At 40.7% G+C, this 25165-nt stretch overlaps 1 protein-coding gene across 3 annotated transcripts in view; it reads left to right on the top strand.

The window, feature by feature from the left end:
* LOC131937815 (cyclin-dependent kinase-like 5) overlaps positions 1 to 25165 on the top strand; it is a 42080-nt gene that overhangs the window by 15006 nt on the left and 1909 nt on the right. For 2 of the 3 annotated variants that reach the window (XM_059295478.1, XM_059295469.1), the window contains exons 4-17: positions 6512 to 6557; positions 14674 to 14810; positions 15385 to 15505; positions 16183 to 16242; positions 16529 to 16619; positions 17069 to 17258; positions 17871 to 17951; positions 18976 to 19130; positions 19675 to 19816; positions 20193 to 21125; positions 22097 to 22264; positions 23370 to 23445; positions 23673 to 23699; positions 24748 to 24877. In XM_059295478.1, coding sequence (XP_059151461.1) covers positions 6512 to 6557; positions 14674 to 14810; positions 15385 to 15505; positions 16183 to 16242; positions 16529 to 16619; positions 17069 to 17258; positions 17871 to 17951; positions 18976 to 19130; positions 19675 to 19816; positions 20193 to 21125; positions 22097 to 22264; positions 23370 to 23445; positions 23673 to 23699; positions 24748 to 24877 — 2357 coding nt within the window. The remainder of the gene's footprint in view (positions 1 to 6511; positions 6558 to 14673; positions 14811 to 15384; positions 15506 to 16182; positions 16243 to 16528; positions 16620 to 17068; positions 17259 to 17870; positions 17952 to 18975; positions 19131 to 19674; positions 19817 to 20192; positions 21126 to 22096; positions 22265 to 23369; positions 23446 to 23672; positions 23700 to 24747; positions 24878 to 25165) is intronic. The other variant, XM_059295487.1, reaches the window with a different exon arrangement.

The raw sequence follows: 25165 nt of genomic DNA, 5'->3' as shown, positions 1-25165 counted from the left end.
ACCACGTGGGGTGTTTGAGTTATTGATACCACCTAGGGTGTTTGAGTTATTGATACCACGTGGGGTGTTTGAGTTATTGATACCACGTGGGGTGTTTGAGTTATTGATACCACGTAGGGTGTTTGAGTTATTGATACCACGTGGGGTGTTTGAGTTATTGATACCACGTGGGGTGTTTGAGTTATTGATACCACGTGGGGTGTTTGAGTTATTGATACCACCTAGGGTGTTTGAGTTATTGATACCACGTGGGGTGTTTGAGTTATTGATACCACGTGGGGTGCTTGAGTTATTGATACCACGTGGGGTGTTTGAGTTATTGATACCACGTGGGGTGTTTGAGTTATTGATACCACGTGGGGTGTTTGAGTTATTGATACCACGTGGGGTGTTTGAGTTATTGATACCACGTGGGGTGTTTGAGTTATTGATACCACGTGGGGTGTTTGAGTTATTGATACCACGTAGGGTGTTTGAGTTATTGATACCACGTAGGGTGTTTGAGTTATTGATACCACGTGTGGTGTTTGAGTTATTGATACCACGTAGGGTGTTTGAGTTATTGATACCACGTAGGGTGTTTGAGTTATTGATACCACCTAGGGTGTTTGAGTTATTGATACCACGTAGGGTGTTTGAGTTATTGATACCACGTGGGGTGTTTGAGTTATTGATACCACGTGGGGTGTTTGAGTTATTGATACCACGTGGGGTGTTTGAGTTATTGATACCACGTAGGGTGTTTGAGTTATTGATACCACGTGTGGTGTTTGAGTTATTGATACCACGTAGGGTGTTTGAGTTATTGATACCACGTGGGGTGTTTGAGTTATTGATACCACGTGGGGTGTTTGAGTTATTGATACCACGTAGGGTGTTTGAGTTATTGATACCACGTGTGGTGTTTGAGTTATTGATACCACGTAGGGTGTTTGAGTTATTGATACCACGTAGGGTGTTTGAGTTATTGATACCACGTGTGGTGTTTGAGTTATTGATACCACGTGGGGTGTTTGAGTTATTGATACCACGTGGGGTGTTTGAGTTATTGATACCACGTAGGGTGTTTGAGTTATTGATACCACGTGGGGTGTTTGAGTTATTGATACCACGTGGGGTGTTTGAGTTATTGATACCACGTGGGGTGTTTGAGTTATTGATACCACCTAGGGTGTTTGAGTTATTGATACCACGTGGGGTGTTTGAGTTATTGATACCACGTGGGGTGTTTGAGTTATTGATACCACGTGGGGTGCTTGAGTTATTGATACCACGTGGGGTGTTTGAGTTATTGATACCACGTGGGGTGTTTGAGTTATTGATACCACGTGGGGTGTTTGAGTTATTGATACCACGTGGGGTGTTTGAGTTATTGATACCACGTGGGGTGTTTGAGTTATTGATACCACGTAGGGTGTTTGAGTTATTGATACCACGTGGGGTGTTTGAGTTATTGATACCACGTGTGGTGTTTGAGTTATTGATACCACGTAGGGTGTTTGAGTTATTGATACCACGTAGGGTGTTTGAGTTATTGATACCACCTAGGGTGTTTGAGTTATTGATACCACGTAGGGTGTTTGAGTTATTGATACCACGTGGGGTGTTTGAGTTATTGATACCACGTGGGGTGTTTGAGTTATTGATACCACGTGGGGTGTTTGAGTTATTGATACCACGTAGGGTGTTTGAGTTATTGATACCACGTGTGGTGTTTGAGTTATTGATACCACGTAGGGTGTTTGAGTTATTGATACCACGTGGGGTGTTTGAGTTATTGATACCACGTGGGGTGTTTGAGTTATTGATACCACGTAGGGTGTTTGAGTTATTGATACCACGTGTGGTGTTTGAGTTATTGATACCACGTAGGGTGTTTGAGTTATTGATACCACGTAGGGTGTTTGAGTTATTGATACCACGTGTGGTGTTTGAGTTATTGATACCACGTGGGGTGTTTGAGTTATTGATACCACGTGGGGTGTTTGAGTTATTGATACCACGTAGGGTGTTTGAGTTATTGATACCACGTGGGGTGTTTGAGTTATTGATACCACGTAGCGTGTTTGCCTGAGTTATTGATACCACGTAGCAGTGGCGTAGGCAGGGGGGGGTTAGGGGGGGTCATAACCCCCCCCATAGACCCCTCGGTATATATAAAAAGTATGAGGGGGGGTGCAAATCGAAAGTTTGAGGGGGGGTGCAAATCGAAAGTTTGAGGGGGGGGGGGTGCAAATCGAAAGTTTGAGGGGGGGTGCAAATCGAAAGTTTGAGGGGGGGGGGGTGCAAATCGAAAGTTTGAGGGGGGGGGGGTGCAAATCGAAAGTTTGAGGGGGGGGGGTGCAAATCGAAAGTTTGTCCCCGGGTAAAAATTGGAACCCCCCCCTTGAGACGATCCTGGCTACGCCACTGCCACGTAGGGTGTTTGAGTTATTGATACCACGTGGGGTGTTTGTTTGAGTTATTGGTCCATATATGTCAACATACCGCTGGGGCTGTATGTGAAGAGCTTGATGTCAACATACCGCTGGGGTTGTATGTGAAGAGCTTGATGTCAATGGATGGACACGACAACAACGTTTGCCCGTAATGCTCATGTTCCTTGCCCATTGACCTATAGGAGAGAATACTAAAAAAATGCAGAAAACTTGTACTATTGCACTATTGTAGATTCCATATTGCCAGATTTCAGTTTCTGTAGGAACCTTCCCACCAACACACAAAACTGCTCGCTATGACCAAATCTAACCAACCAACCAAGGGACCGTTGTGACTGGACCTAGCCACCAAACGACTGCTCACAATGACCGGACCTACCCACCAAACGACTGGACCAAAAGACCTTTGTGACCAAACGACTGCTCACAATGACCGGACCTACCCACCAAACGACTGGACCAAAAGACCTTTGTGACCAAACGACTGCTCACAATGAATTATAAAACGCCCGCCACAGCGCGGATAACATGGCCCCCGAGCCTTTGATTCCCCCCGACCTTAACCCCCCCCCCCCCCCCGACCTTACCCCCCCCCCCCAACACCCCCACCCCCACGGTCGACTTATCGGGATTGCCATGATAAACAACTCCACTGGGGATTAATTATACAAGAGCAAAAAGTAAGTCAATAGTTTTAGTGGTCTCTTGATGGGTTCTAGACTAGACAAGAGTCTTAGAGGTCCCTAGTCTTGATGGGATCTAGGCTAGACAGTAGAGGTCCCTAGTCTTGATGGGTTCTAGACTAGACAGTAGAGGTCCCTAGTCTTGATGTGTTTTAGGCTAGACAAGTCTTAGAGGTCCCTAGTCTTGATGGGATCTAGACTAGACAGTAGAGGTCCCTAGTCTTGATGTGTTTTAGGCTAGACAAGTCTTAGAGGTCCCTAGTCTTGATGGGTTCTAGGCTAGACAGTAGAGGTCCCTAGTCTTCTTGGGTTCTAGGCTAGACAGTAGAGGGCCCTAGTCTTGATGGGTTCTAGACTAGACAGTAGAGGTCCCTAGTCTTGATGGGATCTAGACTAGACAGTAGAGGTCCCTAGTCTTGATGGGTTCTAGGCTAGACAGTAGAGGTCCCTAGTCTTGATGGGATCTAGACTAGACAGTAGAGGTCCCTAGTCTTGATGGGATCTAGACTAGACAGTAGAGGTCCCTAGTCTTGATGGGTTCTAGGCTAGATAGTAGAGGTCCCTAGTCTTGATGGGATCTAGGCTAGACAGTAGAGGTCCCTAGTCTTGATGGGTTCTAGGCTAGATAGTAGAGGTCCCTAGTCTTGATGTGTTTTAGGCTAGACAAGTCTTAGAGGTCCCTAGTCTTGATGTGTTTTAGGCTAGACAAGTCTTAGAGGTCCCTAGTCTTGATGGGTTCTAGGCTAGACAGTAGAGGTCCCTAGTCTTCTTGGGTTCTAGGCTAGACAGTAGAGGTCCCTAGTCTTGATGGGTTCTAGACTAGACAGTAGAGGTCCCTAGTCTTGATGTGTTCTAGGCTAGACAGTAGAGGTCCCTAGTCTTGATGTGTTTTAGGCTAGACAAGTCTTAGAGGTCCCTAGTCTTGATGGGTTCTAGGCTAGACAGTAGAGGTCCCTAGTCTTGATGTGTTTTAGGCTAGACAAGTCTTAGAGGTCCCTAGTCTTGATGGGTTCTAGGCTAGACAGTAGAGGTCCCTAGTCTTGATGGGTTCTAGGCTAGACAGTAGAGGTCCCTAGTCTTGATGGGTTCTAGGCTAGACAGTAGAGGTCACTAGTCTTGATGGGTTCTAGGCTAGACAGTAGAGGTCCCTAGTCTTGATGTGTTTTAGGCTAGACAAGTCTTAGAGGTCCCTAGTCTTGATGGGTTCTAGGCTAGACATTAGAGGTCCCTAGTCTTCTTGGGTTCTAGGCTAGACAGTAGAGGTCCCTAGTCTTGATGGGTTCTAGACTAGACAGTAGAGGTCCCTAGTCTTGATGGGTTCTAGGCTAGACAGTAGAGGTCCCTAGTCTTGATGGGTTCTAGGCTAGACAGTAGAGGTCCCTAGTCTTGATGGGTTCTAGGCTAGACAGTAGAGGTCCCTAGTCTTGATGTGTTTTAGGCTAGACAAGTCTTAGAGGTCCCTAGTCTTGATGGGTTCTAGGCTAGACAGTAGAGGTCCCTAGTCTTCTTGGGTTCTAGGCTAGACAGTAGAGGTCCCTAGTCTTGATGGGTTCTAGACTAGACAGTAGAGGTCCCTAGTCTTGATGGGTTCTAGGCTAGACAGTAGAGGTCCCTAGTCTTGATGGGTTCTAGGCTAGACAGTAGAGGTCCCTAGTCTTGATGGGTTCTAGGCTAGACAGTAGAGGTCCCTAGTCTTGATGGGTTCTAGGCTAGACAGTAGAGGTCCCTAGTCTTGATGTGTTTTAGGCTAGACAAGTCTTAGAGGTCCCTAGTCTTGATGGGTTCTAGGCTAGACAGTAGAGGTCCCTAGTCTTCTTGGGTTCTAGGCTAGACAGTAGAGGTCCCTAGTCTTGATGGGTTCTAGACTAGACAGTAGAGGTCCCTAGTCTTGATGGGTTCTAGGCTAGACAGTAGAGGTCCCTAGTCTTGATGGGTTCTAGGCTAGACAGTAGAGGTCCCTAGTCTTGATGGGTTCTAGGCTAGACAGTAGGCTTAGAGGTCCCTAGTCTTGATGGGTTCTAGGCTAGACAGTAGAGGTCCCTAGTCTTCTTGGGTTCTAGGCTAGACAGTAGAGGTCCCTAGTCTTCTTGGGTTCTAGGCTAGACAGTAGAGGTCCCTAGTCTTGATGGGTTCTAGACTAGACAGTAGAGGTCCCTAGTCTTGATGGGTTCTAGGCTAGACAGTAGAGGTCCCTAGTCTTGATGGGTTCTAGGCTAGACAGTAGAGGTCCCTAGTCTTGATGGGTTCTAGGCTAGACAGTAGGCTTAGAGGTCCCTAGTCTTGATGGGTTCTAGGCTAGACAGTAGAGGTCCCTAGTCTTGATGGGTTCTAGGCTAGACAGTAGGCTTAGAGGTCCCTAGTCTTCTTGGGTTCTAGGCTAGACAGTAGAGGTCCCTAGTCTTGATGGGTTTTAGGTTAGTCAAGTGTTCTGAGATATATTGTTCAAATGTTCCCTGTGAGTATCTACATAAATCTTCTGTCATCGATTGTTCCCTACAGGTCAACACAGAAGTTCCCTGACACGTATCGGTCCCATGGCTATAAATATTCGCCCACCTCCCGGTAGACCCCCCTCCCCCTGTTGCAATTGTGCTCAAGCCAGATAAGAATCTACTCCCAAGTGTTTGTATCGCAACTTATAAATGCTAATCTTGAAAAGCTTTACGATCAAAGTCTTAGAACGCTATTTAAATTCATCGATCTGCGAACTTTCATTGGTTGTAACTTATATGGCGCCGTAGTGTTGCAGGGGAGCCAACTTGTTTGGGGCGGCGGGGGGTCCCGTTACACCTGTGTGTTGGTGTGGGGCCGCTAGAGTTAAATATAGACTGAATTGTGGACGTGGGGGGGGGGGGGGTGTCGTTAAATATATAACGATCTCGTCTACTCTTCAGTATAATACTAGTGTGTGGTTTTAATTTATTTTTAGCTCTATAGCAATAACAAAATGACTTTGAATGATCCGAATATAATTAAAAAACAAACACCCCCCCCCCCCCTAAAAAAACAACAAACAACAAAACAATTGAATAAATTAGTACTAAACTTTCCATAGTTTGAAAAAATATGATTGAGGGCGGGGTGGGGGGTTTGGGGAGGGGGGGGTAATTACAGGGTTAGGGTGGTGTTTTAAAGTGTTTGAGCTAAACCTAGAGTAGACCACTGTTACTTAAGTAGTAAAGTTAAGTTGCTATGTTACATAGCTAGTTTTACGACGGAGGCATAGCTCAGGTGAGGGGGGGGGGGATACTGCAAAAATGTTCTATTAGGCACCAAACGATGTTCTCGAACCTTCTAACTTGGTTCTCTATCCAAAGCTACTTTACATCTTCCCCCCCCCCCCCCCATACACATGTTGATGTATTTATTTTTTTATATTTTTCCCCCCAGGAAAACGGAGAAATGGTGGCCATCAAAAAGTTCAAGGACAGCGAGGGTAAGGCTTGGCCGACAAACTGTTTGATGTCTCCGTGATCTAGCACACATCGCCTTTTACCACAACATATTCCGTCTTTAGACTCCTTTAACGGACCCATATTCCGTCTTTAGACTCCTTTAACGGACCCATATTCCGTCTTTAGACTCCTTTAACTGACCCATATTCCGTCTTTAGACTCCTTTAACTGACCCATATTCCGTCTTTAGACTCCTTTAACGGACCCATATTCCGTCTTTAGACTCCTTTAACGGACCCATATTCCGTCTTTAGACTCCTTTAACGGACCCATATTCCGTCTTTAGACTCCTTTAACGGACCCATATTCCGTCTTTAGACTCCTTTAACGGACCCATATTCCGTCTTTAGACTCCTTTAACTGACCCATATCCCGTCTTTAGACTCCTTTAACGGACCCATATTCCGTCTTTAGACTCCTTTAACTGACCCATATTCCGTCTTTAGACTCCTTTAACGGACCCATATTCCGTCTTTAGACTCCTTTAACGGACCCATATTCCGTCTTTAGACTCCTTTAACTGACCCATATTCCGTCTTTAGACTCCTTTAACTGACCCATATTCCGTCTTTAGACTCCTTTAACGGACCCATATTCCGTCTTTAGACTCCTTTAACTGACCCATATTCCGTCTTTAGACTCCTTTAACTGACCCATATTCCGTCTTTAGACTCCTTTAACTGACCCATATTCCGTCTTTAGACTCCTTTAACTGACCCATATTCCGTCTTTAGACGGCTTTAACTGACTCACATTTCGTCTTTAGGCGCCTTTAACTGTGCCATCTACCTTCGTGAACCAAAATGGCCGTCACAAATAATTTATTTGTTCCGTGTGTTTTCATTGGATCAATTTTCCATTGACCTTCAATAACAAATCACATTGAGGCGGGCTTGGGAGGTTTGACTAAAATACGAACCGAAACCTCCTTACCAGTGGCGTAGCCAGGAAGTGGTCAAAGGAGGGATTCAAACATTTTTCCTTATGTATAAAATCAATTATATATATATATATATATATATATATATATATATATATATATATATATATATATATATATATATATATATAGGGGTAGGGGTCCAAGGGAGGGGTTATAACCCCCCCCCCCCCCAACCCCCTTGCCTACGCCACTGCTCCTTACATTAAAAACTCACTAAACATGAAGTCATTACAGCTATACGATACAAAGTGGCTTAACATACCGTTTTAATATTATATATTAAACGGTTTTAGTATTCATCTTTCCAAAGAAATTTTTTATTTATTTTCTTGTCCTATTTCTAAAATCCATTGTTAAAAAATTGTTAATATTTTTAAAAGAGCAGAAGTCAGATCAAAAGAGGAATTGTTCTTCTGTATTAATAGGTTCCGCATTAAATATTCCTCATCGCATTGTCTCGCCTAGGCCCGGCCATTGTGACAATGACAGTTATTGATTGCAGACCTACCCGCCTATACCATCGGTCGAGACAAGCTCTCAACAGATCAATTCAAAGATATCAAGTGTTATATTACCGTTGAGGAATGTTATTGTTATGTTATTCCTGTCGCCGCGCCATTGTGCGAACCATAACGAAGTAGTTGGGCTGTACAAATAGATCGCAGCGCCTCTAGATACGCCAAGCTGGTTCGGCGTATGAATCTTTGTCTTCACTCGGTCGTGGATCCGCCAGTCCAACACTGACGTTTGTAGGCTTTAAATAGAAATATTTTTCAAAACTCTGGCCGAAACCGTGCCTGTTTTTTTGTGTGGCATTCCAGCCACGCTGTGTGACGTCATACCGTGTCATCACCATGGACGTCACGTCATTGATTAACGTCGTTAAAATTAAATTAACTAAGCCGAAAAAAGCAACGCTAGGCACAGTTGCCATGTTTTTTTGTTTCAATTAAATCCACTGTAGCCTACTGAGCGGGGTAAACTTTTGTTTAAATGTTACTTTCAGTGTAGCTTTGGTAATGGCTAGCCTACTGAGCGGGGTAAACAAACACGTCTAGGGACAGCCTGGTGTATTGGTGTAGATGTGGTTTTAAACTGCTACAGTGGCTCTGGTCACAGTTATTTATGTGTCCACATGTGAAAATCTCAAGGATCTTTCTCTGTTGAAACATTTACTTGGGCTTTACTACGGTGGTATCTTTAGCAAATGATATAAAAGTCATCCAAGTCAAAGTCATCCAAATCTAAGTCTTTCCTAAGTCATTCAAATCAAATGCTTTCAAATCAAAGTCATACAAATCAAATGCTTTCAAATCAAAGTCCTTCAAATCAAAGTCCTTCAAATCAAAGTCCTTCAAATCAGTCCTTCAAATCAAAGTCCTTCAAATCAAAGTCCTTCAAATCAAAGCCTTCAAATCAAAGTCCTTCAAATCAAAGTCATACAAATCAAATGCTAATCAGTCATCCAATCTCGTGCACTTTACGAGCCCCCCCCCCCCCCCGACTTACGTTAATTAAGGTGAGTAAAAGCGCCTGGGCATAGTGTTGACCACACATTTCATAAAACAAGGTCTGAGAAACAGTTAACTCTACTTCAACTGTCCCATGGACTGTCTGATCGGAAAGCGTCGTTTACTGACGATTAAAAACTAAATTATGTACCTTACCCTCTACGTCACCAACTAATGTGTATCATGTGACTTCGTGCAATGACTATTTTTAGAAAGATTGAAAACAACAGCCCCGTTGTTCATAGTACAGTGCGCACAGTGAAGACAGTGTCAGGCCGCTTTTGTTTTTCTTAAATATTACATGCGACAGGGGATAAATCACCGAATCAATCTTTTCATTGTCTCCCCCTTGTCTATCTAGAAGTTGATGGTCTTATGCTAACTTGTGAAGGACACGTACGTTATGATGTACATATGAGAATGCCGGTGTTGGGATCTCGTTGTACATAGGCATTGGCCCTCTTTGTACATAGGCATTGGCCCTCGTTGTACATAGGCATTGGTCTATAGTATGGGTGTATGTACATATACAGAGGTCTGTTGTCCTTATTTTGCGTTGTCCTTGTTTCTATGCACACAGGTCGAGGCATATGAGTGTATGAAAGTCTCTGATATAAGTGTGCTCGCTCATACTAATCATGATATATGTATGTATTTAGGCCTACTCATGAATTATAATTATATGTAGACTTGTCGTATGGGTATATGTGTTCATATAGTCTGTTATATGGACATCTACATGTATGTGGACTGGCCTGATGCCATTGGTCCATTGAATGTTGTAGACGTCATCCTTAATATCTGTGTTAGTTATCCCCAATATCTGTCATTTAGCCCAAATATCTGTGTTAGTTAGCCCTATTATCTGTGTCAGTCAGCCCTAATATCTGTGTCAGCGCAAATATCTGTGTCAGTTAGCCCTAATATCTGTGTCATTCAGTCCTAATGTTTGTGTCAGTTAGCCCTTATATCTGTGTCAGTCAGCCCTAATATCTGTGTTAGTTAGCCCAAATATCTGTGTTAGTCAGCCCTATTATCTGTGTCAGTTAGCCCAAATATCTGTGTCATTCAGCCCTAATGTTTGTGTCAGTTAGCCCTAATATCTGTGTCAGTCAGTCCTAATGTTTGTGTCAGCCCTTAGCGACGTGCTTCAAGACGCAATAGCCATCAAAGAAACGACAAACATAGTTAAATTTTTCTTCAAGCAGGTTCAAAGGTTAATGTCTAGTGATCACGCTACTGTCGCCATAGTTAGGGATTAGTCAACCTATTTAGTTATTCTGTCTAGTCCCGTGCATCGCAAGCGTGCTGCTGGGCTGGAAGAGAGTATGCTAAATCCTTTGGGGGATTGTTATCATTCTGACCTGCAACTCACAAAAAGAAAACAAAAATTAAATGTTCAACAAATTGTCAAATGTGGACAGACATGCGCAGAAGATCGCCGCGCATCTAATGCACCAACCAAACGGGTGGATCTGCGGGTCACAAATGGCTGGCAAAAATAAAATAAAATGTAATGCATTTGAAAATAAAATCAGATTACGGGTACACGAACAACTTAAAAAAAAATTGGATTGTAATCTTGATATCACAGGAAGATTAAAAACAGACTTTACCATGGTCCCAGAAACAGACTTTACCATGGTCCCAGAAACAGACTTTACCATGGTCCCAGAAACAGACTTTACCGTGGTCCCAGAAACAGACTTTACCATGGTCCCAGAAACAGACTTTACCATGGTCCCAGAAACAGACTTTACCATGGTCCCAGAAACAGACTTTACCATGGTCCCAGAAACAGACTTTACCATGGTCCCAGAAACAGACTTTACCATGGTCCCAGAAACAGACTTTACCGTGGTCCCAGAAACAGACTTTACCATGGTCCCAGAAACAGACTTTACCATGGTCCCAGAAACAGACTTTACCATGGTCCCAGAAACAGACTTTACCGTGGTCCCAGAAACAGACTTTACCATGGTCACAAAAATAAGCCGCTTTTGGTCAATATTCAAGAGGGCTAACACAAAAATAAAATACCGAACTTAAAAGCTCTCCATTATTTCTTAGTTCCGGGTTAAGGCCAAGCCTCGATCTAGAATTACACCCCCCCCCCCACATAGCACACATCGTAAGAATGCCCGTGACGTCATAAATCGACTGACTATAACCACGCAATTATATCAGCGTCGTACGTCGACAATGGCAGCCCATTGTTGTGTTACTGACAACTATAAAAGCCCAATGTTGTGGTGGCTACAACCGTAAAAGTACACTGTTGTGGTACTGACGACTATAAAAGCCCAATGTTGTGGTACTGACGACTATAAAAGCCCATTGTTGTGGTAGCTACAACTGTAAAAGCCCAATGTTGTGGTGGCTACAACAGTAAAAGCCCAATGTTGTGGTACTGACTACAGTAAAAGTACACCGTTGTGGTACTGACAACTATAAAAGCCCATTGTTGTGGTACTGTCAACAGTAAAAGCCCAATGTTGTGGTACTGACAACAGTAAAAGCCCAATGTTGTGGTACTGACAACAGTAAAAGCCCATTGTTGTGGTAGCTACAACTATAAAAACCCATTGTTGTGGTACTGACGACTATAAAAGCCCAATGTTGTGGTACTGTCAACAGTAAAAGCCCATTGTTGTGGTAGCTACAACTATAAAAGCCCAATGTTGTGGTAGCAACTATAAAAGCCCAATGTTGTGGTAGCTACAACAGTAAAAGCCCAATGTTGTGGTACTGACAACTGTAAAAGCCCAATGTTGTGGTAGTGACAACAGTAAAAGCCCAATGTTGTAGTAGCTACAACTATAAAAACCCATTGTTGTGGTACTGACGACTATAAAAGCCCAATGTTGTGGTACTGTCAACAGTAAAAGCCCAATGTTGTGGTAGCTACAACTATAAAAGCCCAATGTTGTGGTAGCTACAACTATAAAAACCCATTGTTGTGGTACTGACGACTATAAAAGCCCAATGCTGTGGTACTCACAACAATAAAAGCCCAATGTGGTGGTAGCTGCAACAGTAAAAGCCCAATGTTGTGGTACTGTCAACAGTATAAGCCCAATGTTGTGGTAGCTACAACTGTAAAAGCCCAATGTTGTGGTACTGACGACTATAAAAGCCCAATGTTGTGGTACTGACGACTATAAAAGCCCAATGTTGTGGTACTGACGACTATAAAAGCCCAATGTTGTGGTACTGACGACTATAAAAGCCCAATGTTGTGGTACTGACGACTATAAAAGCCCAATGTTGTGGTACTGACGACTATAAAAGCCCAATGTTGGGGTAGCTACAACTGTAAAAGCCCAATGTTGTGGTACTGACGACTATAAAAGCCCAATGTTGTGGTACTGACGACTATAAAAGCCCAATGTTGTGGTAGCTACAACTGTAAAAGCCCAATGTTGTGGTACTGACGACTATAAAAGCCCAATGTTGTGGTAGCTACAACTGTAAAAGCCCAATGTTGTGGTACTGACGACTATAAAAGCCCAATGTTGTGGTACTGACGACTATAAAAGCCCAATGTTGTGGTAGCTACAACTGTAAAAGCCCAATGTTGTGGTACTGACGACTATAAAAGCCCAATGTTGTGGTACTGACAACAGTAAAAGCCCAATGTTGTGGGAGGTCAAATTGTAAACACGGAGTTGCCCGTCACCGCTCCATGACGTGTTACAACAAACAACAGCGTCACTAGACACGTGACCACACGTGACCACAAGAGGAAGATGGGGAAAGTCAATGAAAAGTTACGCCATTAAAATTTCATGATTTCGGCTCTGTAGTCAAAGCCTCGTTCCCATCAGTCACGTGACAGCCGGCCGTATATAAGGGTGAGTGGTCGATGTGTGTAGTCTTGACCTTACGCTACCACAGAGACCGACAGCTTTAAGGTTTGACGTCCGTGTGAAATGAACCAAGCTTGTTTATGGGATGGCTGGGCAGCATTCAACTCTCTCTTGTCAATACAACAAATTTAGTTTCGTAACAAATCATTCGTAGGCCTATTCTGTACTCACAACTTGCTAAAAATAGTAACATGAAGGGGCGGCTGTGGTTCATTGTTTTGTTATAGTGTGTTGTACACGGTGGGAGTAGTAGTGTTCTTAACACAGTTTTTTATTTGGAAAAAAAAATTGTCTACTACAATGTTGTAATGAATACTTTTTTGTTCAGCCGGCATACATATTTTACTCCGAGTGGGTCTTAGTGTTCACAAACCACAACCATCTCAATAGAACAACGCTGGTACCCTCTGTGACAAAAAAAAAAAAAAAAAAACAAATCCAGAAATTACATCGTTGGCTGAATCTGTCCCCAACACAACAGACGTACGGTCGTCAGACTTGGTGATTGGGATCTCAGTTGGTCAGCGAATATTGATTTTAAACATCGATCTCAAGGATATTGTTGAAAAATTAAACACTGATTAAAAAATATTATTGAAAAAAAAAGTCGCCCTTAAAAACATTGGACTCACAGAACAAAATCGTGACTGGCTATTGGTTGTCACATGACTATGAGATTGGAATTGATGTATTTGCAGGGGAAAAGGGGGGGGGGGTATAAGGGGTTCCTCTGTTTCGAATTTAATTTTCTTCCACCATAAGATACTTGACAACATAGGATTTAAAAAATAATTAGTCCTACATTTTCTTATGTAATATTTACCACGGGCCAGGAGTTTGGTGAAACTGCCCTACTGCTAGAGATGGCTTCCCACTCAACCCTCCCGCCTGACTCGGCTAAAATCTAAGTCTCTGTAAAAAATGTCAAATTTTGTTATTTTAATATCAGTAACTTAAATTTAGTTGTGCTTATCCAGCACATCCCATATGAGCCCAATGTTGGCCAAATATTGACAGTCAATACAGGCTACATCTTGGCCTAACATTGGCCCAACATTGGCCAAACTTTGCCTTAGCACTTGGTTAATTAGATGTACAATTGCCTCGAAGAATCTGCGTCTTCAGAAATTGTGTGTGTATGTGTGTGTGTTTGAATAGTTACATAGTATATGAAATGAGTACGAATATACGAGTGTGTTAACTACCTTCTTATTAGCCCTTATTTACACGCCAATGATATATTCGATTTGATTTAAACACACCATTTTCAACTAAGCACTAGACAACTGTGTTGTCAGTAAGGCGACATCTAGAAACTAATTAAAAACCGCATCAGATGTGAGACCCATTTTAATTTTTATGGGCTGTTCTCAGTTGCGATAATTGTTGCAAATCGAAAAGTAAAGTTAATTATGTTTTTGTGCTTGTGGTATCTGCAATGTGGGTTTATACATATTGTTTCTTTCTGACATGTGTTTATGATATTGTTTTTTAGACCCTTTTCTTCCGGGAGGGGCGGGGGAATTGGGGTGAGGGACTGGTAGTAGTATATATTTTGTATGTAAATTCTATTCCGCTCGAGGGGGGGGGGGGTTATTATAAACAAATTCTGTGTCTATTTCTATATTCCTCATAAGTTGAAGATACTTTTAATACATAGCCTATGTGTTGACATATAATTTAAACCTCTCTTATAAACTAGAAAATAAAGATACCAGTACAATATGTTATAAATAATTAATACGTAATGTAACTTCCTCCCGTAAATTCCCAGAAAATGAAGACGTACGACGTACCACCATGAGGGAACTAAAAATGCTGAGGTCACTGAAACAGGAGAACATTGTGGAGCTGAGAGAAGCCTTCAAACGGAAAGGGAAACTTTACTTGGTTTTTGAATATGTGGAGAAGGTTAGAACTGTTGTGGTGCATTAAAAGTTGGTCCAATGTAGAGTTGGTTAGAACATATTGTGGTGCATTAAAAGTTGGTCCCATATGGAGAAGGTTAGAACATATTGTGGTGCATTAAAAGTTGGTCCCATATGGAGAAGGTTAGAACATATTGTGGTGCATTAAAAGTTGGTCCCATATGGAGAAGGTTAGAACATATTGTGGTGCATTAAAAGTTGGTCTAATGTAGAGTTGGTTAGAACATATTGTGATGCATTAAAAGTTGATCCTATATGGAGAGTGTTAGAACAACTCCAAAATCTAACAGCTGCTGCCTTGTAGTTTGTTCTTGGTTGGACAATGGCTATGAAATCAAATCCAGAATGAAAGAGAAAAGCAGGCTGAAATCAGAGTCAATGGCTTATATGGCTCATAACCGGATGACATGTAATACTTAATTGTGTTGGTGAAAATCCCTTCCAACGTTACAATTAAGAAAGAAGAAAAAAAGAAGGATATTGGACAAAGTAATTTGTACAGAACAATAGGTAGGATTTTATAAAGTGTTGTCAACAATGTTTTACCTTTTTTTCAGAACATGCTAGAACTGCTCGAACCCTTCCCCAATGGGATACCTTTTGAAAAAACTAGGAGCTTGACCTACCAGCTATGTAAGGCAGTTCAGTGGTGTCATTCAAGGGACATCATTCATAGGGGTGAGTGGATGTCATGTGTCATTTATAGGGGTGAGTTGATGTGTCATTCATAGGGGTGAGTTGATGTGTCATTCATAGGGGTGAGTTGATGTGTCATTCATAGGGGTGAGTGGATGTCATGTGTCATTCATGGGGGTGAGTGGATGTCTTGTGTCATTTATAGGGGTGAGTGGATGTCATGTGTCATTCATCGGGGTGAGTGGATGTCTTGTGTCATTTATAGGGGTGAGTGGATGTCATGTGTCATTCATAGGGGTGAGTGGATGTCTTGTGTCATTTATAGGGGTGAGTGGATGTCTTGTGTCATTTATAGGGGTGAGTGGATGTCATGTGTCATTCATCGGGGTGAGTGGATGTCATGTGTCATTCATAGGGGTGAGTTAATGTCATGTGTCATTCATAAGGATAAGTTGATGTCATTTGTCATTTATAGTGTGATTTGATGTCATATGTCATTCTAGGGACATATTCATGGGGGCATCTAACCAGGTTTAAACCTGTAATCACAGCTACAACTACATTTCATGTCAGTTCATTTATGATCGATATTGATTTGTATTAGCATTGTTAATTAATCAAAACATATTTATCTCTTTATAATTAGAAATAAAGCTAGAAAACTATTGATTCATATTATCAGGTTTAATTAATCAAAACATTTTTCTCTTTATAATTAGATATCAAGCCAGAAAATCTCTTGATCAGCAAGGATGGAGTTCTTAAGCTTTGTGACTTTGGTACGTAACCATGGAGGGAGTTTAGTCAAGGGATTTAACATAATGCTCATACACACACACATGTACATACACACTTGCACATACACATGCACATACACTTTTACATGCACACATACACACTTGCACAAACACACTTGCATTTACATACACATCCCCAAACGCATGCACCTAAGCACACTTCACACATACACACACATATGCTCACACAGACACACACACCCCTGCCGCACACAACTGGAATAAGATGTGTTCAACTACTCACGGCTGACATGTTTACTGTCTGCAGGTTTTGCCCGCACTATTAACGCTGGCTCTAATGGTCTCTACACTGACTATGTTGCTACACGGTGGTACAGGTCACCTGAGCTCTTGATAGGGTAAGGTCATGTAGCCTTCTGTTTTAGGTCATGTGGTAGCCTTCTGTTTTAGGTCATGTGGTAGCCTTCTGTTTTAGGTCATGTGGTAGCCTTCTGTTTTAGGTCTTGTGGTAGCCTTCTGTTTTAGGTCATGTGGTAGCCTTCTGTTTTAGGTCATGTGCTAGCCTTCTGTTTTATGTCTTGTTGGTAGTCTGTTGCAGGTCTTGTTGGTAGTATATTTTGTAGGTACCTTCTATTTAAAAATGAACCCCTCTATTTAAGTTCGAACCACTTTGTTTAAACATGAACCCCTCTATTTAATCAAGAACTCTTCCATTGAATCATGAACCCCTCCATTTAAACATGAACCCCTCTATTTAAGCTCAAACCCCTCCATGTAAACATGAACCCTTCTAGTTAAGCATGAACCCCTCCATTGAATCATAAACCCCTCCACTAATATCCAACAGAGCCCCCTATGGGAAACCAGTGGACGTGTGGGCCATTGGCTGCATCATGGGGGAGCTGGCTGACGGTCAGGCTCTGTTCCCTGGGGACAGTGAGATTGACCAGCTGTTTGTCATCCAGAAGATTTTAGGCCCACTGCCAGAGGATCAGATGAAAATTTTTCTAAAGAACCCCAGGTTTCACGGGCTTAAGGTAAATCACAGGTGTTATAGGGTTAAGGTAAATCACAGGTTTCACTGGCTTAAGGTAAATCACAGGTGTTGTAGGGTTAAGGTAAATCACACAGGTTTCACGGGGTTAAGGTAAATCACACAGGTGTTATAGGGTTAAGGTAAATCACAGGTTTCATAGGGTTAAGGTAAATCACAGGTTTCATAGGGTTAAGGTAAATCACAGGTTTCACGGGCTTAAGGTAAATCACACAGGTGTCATAGGGTTAAGGTAAATCACAGGTTTCACGGGCTTAAGGTAAATCACAGGTGTTGTAGGGTTAAGGTAAATCACACAGGTTTCACGGGCTTAAGGTAAATCACACAGGTTACACAGGCTTAAGGTAAATCACAGGTGTGATAGGGTTAAGGTAAATCACAGGTTTCATGGGCCTAAGGTAAATCACAGGTATCATAGTTAAGGTAAATCACAGGTGTCATATGGTTAAGGTAAAGCACACAGGTGTCATAGGCTTAAGGTAAATCACACAGGTGTTAAAGGGTTAAGGTAAATCACACAGGTGTCATGATGATATTACTTAATTTTTGTTTTAAAAAAATGGCTGCTTGTGTTTAACCCTGGTATTATTTTCAGTTTCCTGCCGTCAAAAGGCCAAAGACCCTAGAAAAGCACTACCATGGAATCCTGACAAGCGTAGCATTGGATTTTATGAAGGTAAATTTAGCAATAGCGCCATGACAATACAGATGTTTGAAGTTATTCCTGTTAGAACCCACAGGTCAACGTAAACTAGTGCCAGCAAACAGCATACATTTTTTTTAAAGAGTTTTTAAGTGTTGATATATTTACATAAGCAAAGCGACAATCAACAAGTATATTTTTTCCCTAATACATTATTTAAAATTTTTTATTTTTTATTGGTTGGCTATTTAGTTAAATAGTTGATTTAAATTTACAATTCATCAAATTAAAGACTTAAATAATATGTCGTATTAATTCACTGAAAAATAAACTAATATTACATGCTTACACAATATTTGTAGTTTTCTTAAGAAGTGCATTTTTTTCTTTGTGCAGACAAATTTTCCTTATGTTAAAGTATTTATTTTATTCATTCATTCTGATGTTTATCTCATTTGTTTAGTCTTGTTTGAGTCTTGACCCTTCTGACGTGATGTTTATTTCATTTGTTTAGTCTTGTTTGAGTCTTGACCCTTCTGACATGATGTTTATTTCATTTGTTTAGTCTTGACCCTTCTGACATGATGTTTATTTAATTTGTTTAGTCTTGACCCTTCTGACGTGATGTTTATTTCATTTGTTTAGTCTTGTTTGAGTCTTGACCCTTCTGAGCGTGATGTTTATCTCATTTGTTTAGTCTTGTTTGAGTCTTGACCCTTCTGACGTGATGTTTATTTCATTTGTTTAGTCTTGTTTGAGTCTTGACCCTTCTGAGCGTGATGTTTATCTCATTTGTTTAGTCTTGTTTGAGTCTTGACCCTTCTGACGTGATGTTTATTTCATTTGTTTAGTCTTGTTTGAGTCTTGACCCTTCTGAGTGTGATGTTTATCTCATTTGTTTAGTCTTGTTTGAGTCTTGACCCTTCTGACGTGATGTTTATTTCATTTGTTTAGTCTTGTTTGAGTCTTGACCCTTCTGACGTGATGTTTATTTCATTTGTTTAGTCTTGTTTGAGTCTTGACCCTTCTGAGTGTGATGTTTATCTCATTTGTTTAGTCTTGTTTGAGTCTTGACCCTTCTGAGCGTGCAGTTGTTGATGACTGTATCAGCCATATTGTCTTCCAAACTGACCGCGCTATTGACCGGCACCCCTGTCAGCCTGTCAACAGTGGACACAGTTCCAGCAAGAAGAGGAGGACGGAGAATCACAGGTGTGTTGTGTGTGGGGGAATCACAGGTGTGTTGTGTGGGGGGGGGGGGGGGAGGAAAATTACAGGTTGTGGGGGAGGGAAAGGATTTCACACTTTGTGCTCAAGTTGTATAATCAAGCCAGGGATTACATCGTGTATATTTTAGCCAACCATTGGCATAACAGGATGATGTGGTTGAATGGTAGAGCTAACGATTGCTAACCTGAAAGTCTTGAGATTTGATCCCAGGCTTGTAGGACGTCCCTAGGTTCACCCAGCTTTGGTGGGTCCCTTAGAAAGGCTGCTGTGCACATTGCTGACCACATTATCCCCTTGGATGTCAAGGTCATTGAAACATTACAAATTGCTTATTATGATCAACATAGCACTGATCATGGTGGATTTAATTAAATCACTAACAGGCAAAAAATCCAGCTTAATAAATTCAGACAATAAGCTGACTTAATTTAAGCCCCAAAATTTAATCCTTTCAATAGATCCAGCTTAATACATTTAAACCCCTATCAGGCAATTAGTTGACTAAATTTAAACCCCAAAATTTCAGGGAAACAAATGTAGAGCAGGATGAAAACAATCCAATGGAGGTGGACCCAACACTGGACAGAAAGACAACTGAGAAAGAGGAAGATGATGAGATTAACTCTAAACCCCTCCACCCTCCTGTCAGCAGTAAATATCTCAAGCAGGTATGTTGTAGTTTTGGGGTACCTGTACATCTTAATACCTCAAGCAGGTATGTTGTATTTTTGGGGTACCTGTACATCTTAATACCTTAAGCAGGTATGTTGTATCTTTGTGATGTTTATACTTGTCATTAAAATGTTCCATGAAATGTGCAATGGGTAGCAGGTTTTAGACAATCTATAGATATCTGCTTCTTGATTTTATCTATTGTAGTGTGTATCAATATTTAGATTATGACACATTATTAAAAAATGTCTCCTAGGTTTATTTTTAGGTGTTTGTATGATACTGTATTTAAAATTATTAATTTAAGCACTTTATACGCTTGGTGATTAAAGAAAGGTTTTACTAACTGGGCCCATTATTTTACTGATGTAGGTTCGCAACCAGACCACCGCCAACAGTATAAGAAACACACTAAAGAGCGCAGATCACACAAAGGAGACAGCTAACAGCGACAACACTTCAACTGACCAGCCCAACCCCAGTACTGACCACACCCCTGCCGTACACCACTTCCAGAGCACGCCTGACCCCACAGCCAGTCTACGTGAATCACAAAACAAAACACTGGCCAAAGACACATCAGACTCCAACCAGCAGCTCATCAGCACGAAACACTCACCAGACGACACACCCAACAGCTCTATACAGCACCTCCCAAACAGCCCTGTACAGCATAAACATGAGCTCCAACCAAAAGACAGTCACCACAGGGCCGGTTCCAGTTTTTCCAAGTCAGCTGTAGATATTTACGAAAAGGACCAGGGACTAACTACCGGGACTCACCAAACAGATTTGACATTTACAGAATCACAAAAAAAATTGACTGGCCCTACCAACCACCATGACAACCACCACCTCTTGACTTTTGCTGACTTCCGAGTGGGCAACATCCTGGACTACACCCCAGCCACTAACCCAGCCAGTCACCCAGCCGTGGGTAAACCTGGTAAAAAAACCAAAGAGCAGAGGGGCGGTGAGGTGGTCAGTGAAAATCTGGAGACCCCAGAGAACATGGAGTGGATCAACACAGACTCCAGGTTTCTCAAACTAAAGACGAGCACGCATCAGGACAATGTCCTGGAGGGACCAACCATCAGATACAACGACACCTCAAGTCCTGATAAATCAGACTGTCAAAGCAAGCAGAAACCAGCCAGTTACTACACAAACACAAACACATACACAGTTAACGTTGATGCTCATGGCATTGCTGTCAGTGGCAATGGTTCTCAAAATGGCAACCGCACAATTACATCATTTTCCTCAAGTAAAATCTCCAGTAGTCCCCCATTAGAGAAGAAAAAGGTAAGTTTTTCAATTTTTAATTTCTTCAGTTAGACGTATTAGTTTTGAAATCACTGCATTACTATATGGCATGTCAGGATATAAACCTTTTTTAGATGGCCAGAACAAATTATCCTGCCGTGTGTAAAATAGAAATAAACGTCAGAACATGGCAGTGATTGAAATTCCCAGTTTATAATCCAAGACATGGCATTTGAAAAATCTCCTTTGAGTTGACATTTAGTGAAGCTGAAGAAGAGTTTACCTGTTTCTGTAAGCTGAGTGTTGCGTGAAGTTGGTGACATGAAAAAAAAAATACGGTCTTATATTCTGTCTTAGAATTTTTTAAACAAGGCATACGATAATGTGTGTCAGACTTTATAAGGACAAATATGTATAATAGTTTTAGTTGTACTTGCATCTTTTTCATCTTATAATTTTTATAAAAAAGGCTTTATAAAATGACTTTTTTTGTCTCTGATCATAAGTATTTTCAGTGATAAAAAACTCTCTTAAATATGTTTTATGCTATTTAACTTAATTAAAAGTTGTTTAAAAAAGATTTACTTTTTGTTATTTATCAAAGTCTTTACTAGATATATTAAAATGGAAGGTATTCTAATTTAGAAGTAATCATTTAGATGTCCATGTATTGTGGTGTTAGGAACAGCTTTCTTGCATTGTAAAAACTTAAACACTCCCACAATAATAACAAATTCCATACAATTTTTGTCAGCACAAATACCATACATTTCCCCGGCACAAATCTATTCCCTTTTTTTCCCTTTGCTTGGCACAAAAATGTATTGCTTTATAAATAAAATAATTTTACATGTTGTATTTTAAAAAATTAGACCAAATTATTTTTTTTCTTTACCGTTTATCATACACAAGCTGACCATTAAAGGTCAGGTCCAGTGGTCCATTGTCTCACCCTTCACCCACCATTGTACACTTCTCCCAAAATAAACTGTTCTCATTGGTCTGCCCAGCCGACACAGTCCCAGTTCCTGACAGCCACAACACAAAATGAGATCCAGCGCATCAAGTCAAGCACCCTGCTGAAAAAAATCAACAGAGAGAACAGGGAGGCAACAAAGGACAGTCTAGCACAGCTACAGCCTGTCCAGACAATCACAGACAAACTCTCTGATGCCAGGGTAGGACTTCTTGATCTCTGACCCTAGGGTAGGACTCTGTGTGACCCCAGGGTAGGACTTCTTGATCTCTGACTCCAGGGTAGGACTTCTTGATCTCTGACCCCAGGGTAGGACTCTGTGTGACCCCAGGGTAGGACTTCTTGATCTATGTGACCCCAGGGTAGGACTTCTTGATCTCTGACCCCAGGGTAGGACTCTGTGTGACCCCAGGGTAGGACTTCTTGATCTATGTGACCCCAGGGTAGGACTTCTTGATCTCTGACCCCAGGGTAGGACTCTGTGTGACCCCAGGGTAGGACTTCTTGATCTATGTGACCCCAGGGTAGGACTCTGTGTGACCCCAGGGTAGGACTTCTTGATCTATGTGACCCCAGGGTAGGACTTCTTGATCTCTGACCCCAGGGTAGGACTCTGTGTGACCCCAGGGTAGGACTTCTTGATCTATGTGACCCCAGGGTAGGACTCTGTGTGACCCCAGGGTAGGACTTCTTGATCTATGTGACCCCAGGGTAGGACTCGGTGTGACCCCAGGGTAGGACTTCTTGATCTATGTGACCCCAGGGTATGACAAACAATGACAGACAAATGTTTTGACTTTAGACCATGACAGCATGTGCTTAATGTAACACATGCTTGGGGTGATTATGTATAACAAAAATTTTCTAGTAAAATATAAAAATAAGGTTAAAATGTCATTATTTCCATAAAATTCTATATCCTCAAGTTAAATTGAAATTGGTTCCTGGACCTGAGTCTATAGAACATCCTCCTTGTATTTACCCAGCTTTGATGGGTGACTAACTCAAGTTAGGGGAAGTAATTATAGCTGGACCTAGAGAACTGACCACACTGTCTCTTTAACAATTAAATGCTGAAATCTTTTGATTACCTATTTGCATGTCTTAGTTCTTTGCATCACACTGACCAGAATTTTTTTTTTAACACAATTTTATTTTTGTGGTACTATTGGCGTAAGAGTAAGTTGATGTAAAAAGCTATAGATACAAAGCCTTGTCTGCTTGTATCCCATAAGAGTTGTTTTCTCTTGACATCTAGATAGGTGTGAAATGATTTGAAGCAATAAAATTTGTTTTCTTTGATCTAGTTACAGGGAGTAGTGGACAAAGGGAGAGAATCTGTTATGACATCACAACAAAGGAACACTAGAAGCAGATTTTTAGGTTTGTGGTGTCTTAATGCTTTTTGTTGTGGTTCCAAGATTAACTCTAATCTATCTTCACATGACTCGGGATTAACTAATCTCTCATCACCTGAATCAGGATTAAATAATCTATTACGCGAGTAAATCACATTTATAATTGTAATGGGTTGATTACTTAAGCTAAAAATAAAAAAAATATGATTGTAATGGGGTTTATTCTCTACAATAACATGATGCTTTTGACAGACAGCCCACTGGATTTATATGAGTCAGGTAAACAAGAAACATGTTTTTATTTCATCTAATCAGAGTTGGTGTGTCATATTTATAAAAAAAACATCACAAAAATTTTTGATTTCAAAAGATGACATATTAGCACAGTTCACATTATCTGCATTGGTTGATTCAAACAAGTTCACATTAACTGCATTGGTTGATTCAAAGAAGTTCACATTTATCTGCATTGGTTGATTCAAAGAAATTCACATTTATCTGCATTGGTTGATTCAAAGAAATTCACATTTATCTGCATTGGTTGATTCAAAGAAATTCACATTTATCTGCATTGGTTGATTCAAACAAGTTCACATTATCCGCATTGGTTGATTCAAAGAAGTTCACATTTATCTGCATTGGTTGATTCAAAGAAGTTCACATTTATCTGCATTGGTTGATTCAAAGAAATTCACATTTATCTGCATTGGTTGATTCAAAGAAGTTCAAAACTTTATTTAAAAAAAAATTCTCAAGTTCATTTTTGTGCTTGAATGTTTTGATAATTTCACTTTTGTTTTTATGTAATATTTTTTAAAACTTTTAAATGATTCGTTACTTAATTTTAGAACAGCCGTTTTATGAAAGTTTTAAATAATTGATAAAATTGTATGATAAAGATATGAATATGTTAAAAATTTATATATTAATTATCAATTGGATGATTCTTAAAAAAAATATTATAGGAGGGCCTATTAATTTTATTGCCTTAGTAAGCTGTTTATTAAAGCCAATATGTTAAAATGAAATTTAAAAAATAATTAGGTAGTCTTTTATTTATATTTGTTCTTTGATAGAGAAGTTTCCAACCTGGCACAGTTTATCAAAGTGTACCATTTTATTTTTCTTATCCAATCCAGCTGATAGAAAAATATATAAAATATTTTTATTTTATATCTTGAAAATATTTTGTTTAAAGGTTATTTAAAAATAATTTAATAATTTTAAAGCCTTATTGCTTTAATCATAAATTTTAATGTCATAGAATAACTTACCCTTTGGATCAAGATTTCCACAGATTAAAAATAATTCTCTCTGCATATTTCAGAATTTGGTCATCCACAGAGGGACATTAGAGACAATCGTTTTTTACAAGCATCAAACAGTAGGCAATATGGCAGATACCCACCATACAACTTGAGAATAGAGTCCCCATCTGTTGGTCCGTTTATGTCATGGTCAGTTTATTTTTATCTGTTGGTCCATTTATGTCACGGTCAGTTTATTTTTATCTGTTGGTCCATTTATGTCGTGGTCAGTTTATTTTTATCTGTTGGTCCATTTATGTCATGGTCAGTTTATTTTTTATCTGTTGGTCCATTTATGTCGTGGTCAGTTTATTTTTATCTGTTGGTCCATTTATGGTTAAACTGAATGATAACTCCATTCAAAGCTTGTATGTATAAACATGATTTTTAAAGTTTTGGTTTTCTACTTGCTAAAATGTTGATTGGTACTGATGAATA

This window comes from Physella acuta, unplaced genomic scaffold, assembly GCF_028476545.2.
Source record: "Physella acuta isolate Inbredline_101_S28 unplaced genomic scaffold, ASM2847654v3 ptg000017l, whole genome shotgun sequence".
Taxonomy (NCBI): Eukaryota; Metazoa; Mollusca; class Gastropoda; family Physidae; genus Physella; species Physella acuta.
The sequence above is the reverse complement of the archived record's forward strand: the minus strand, read 5'-3'. Positions and strand labels throughout refer to the sequence as shown.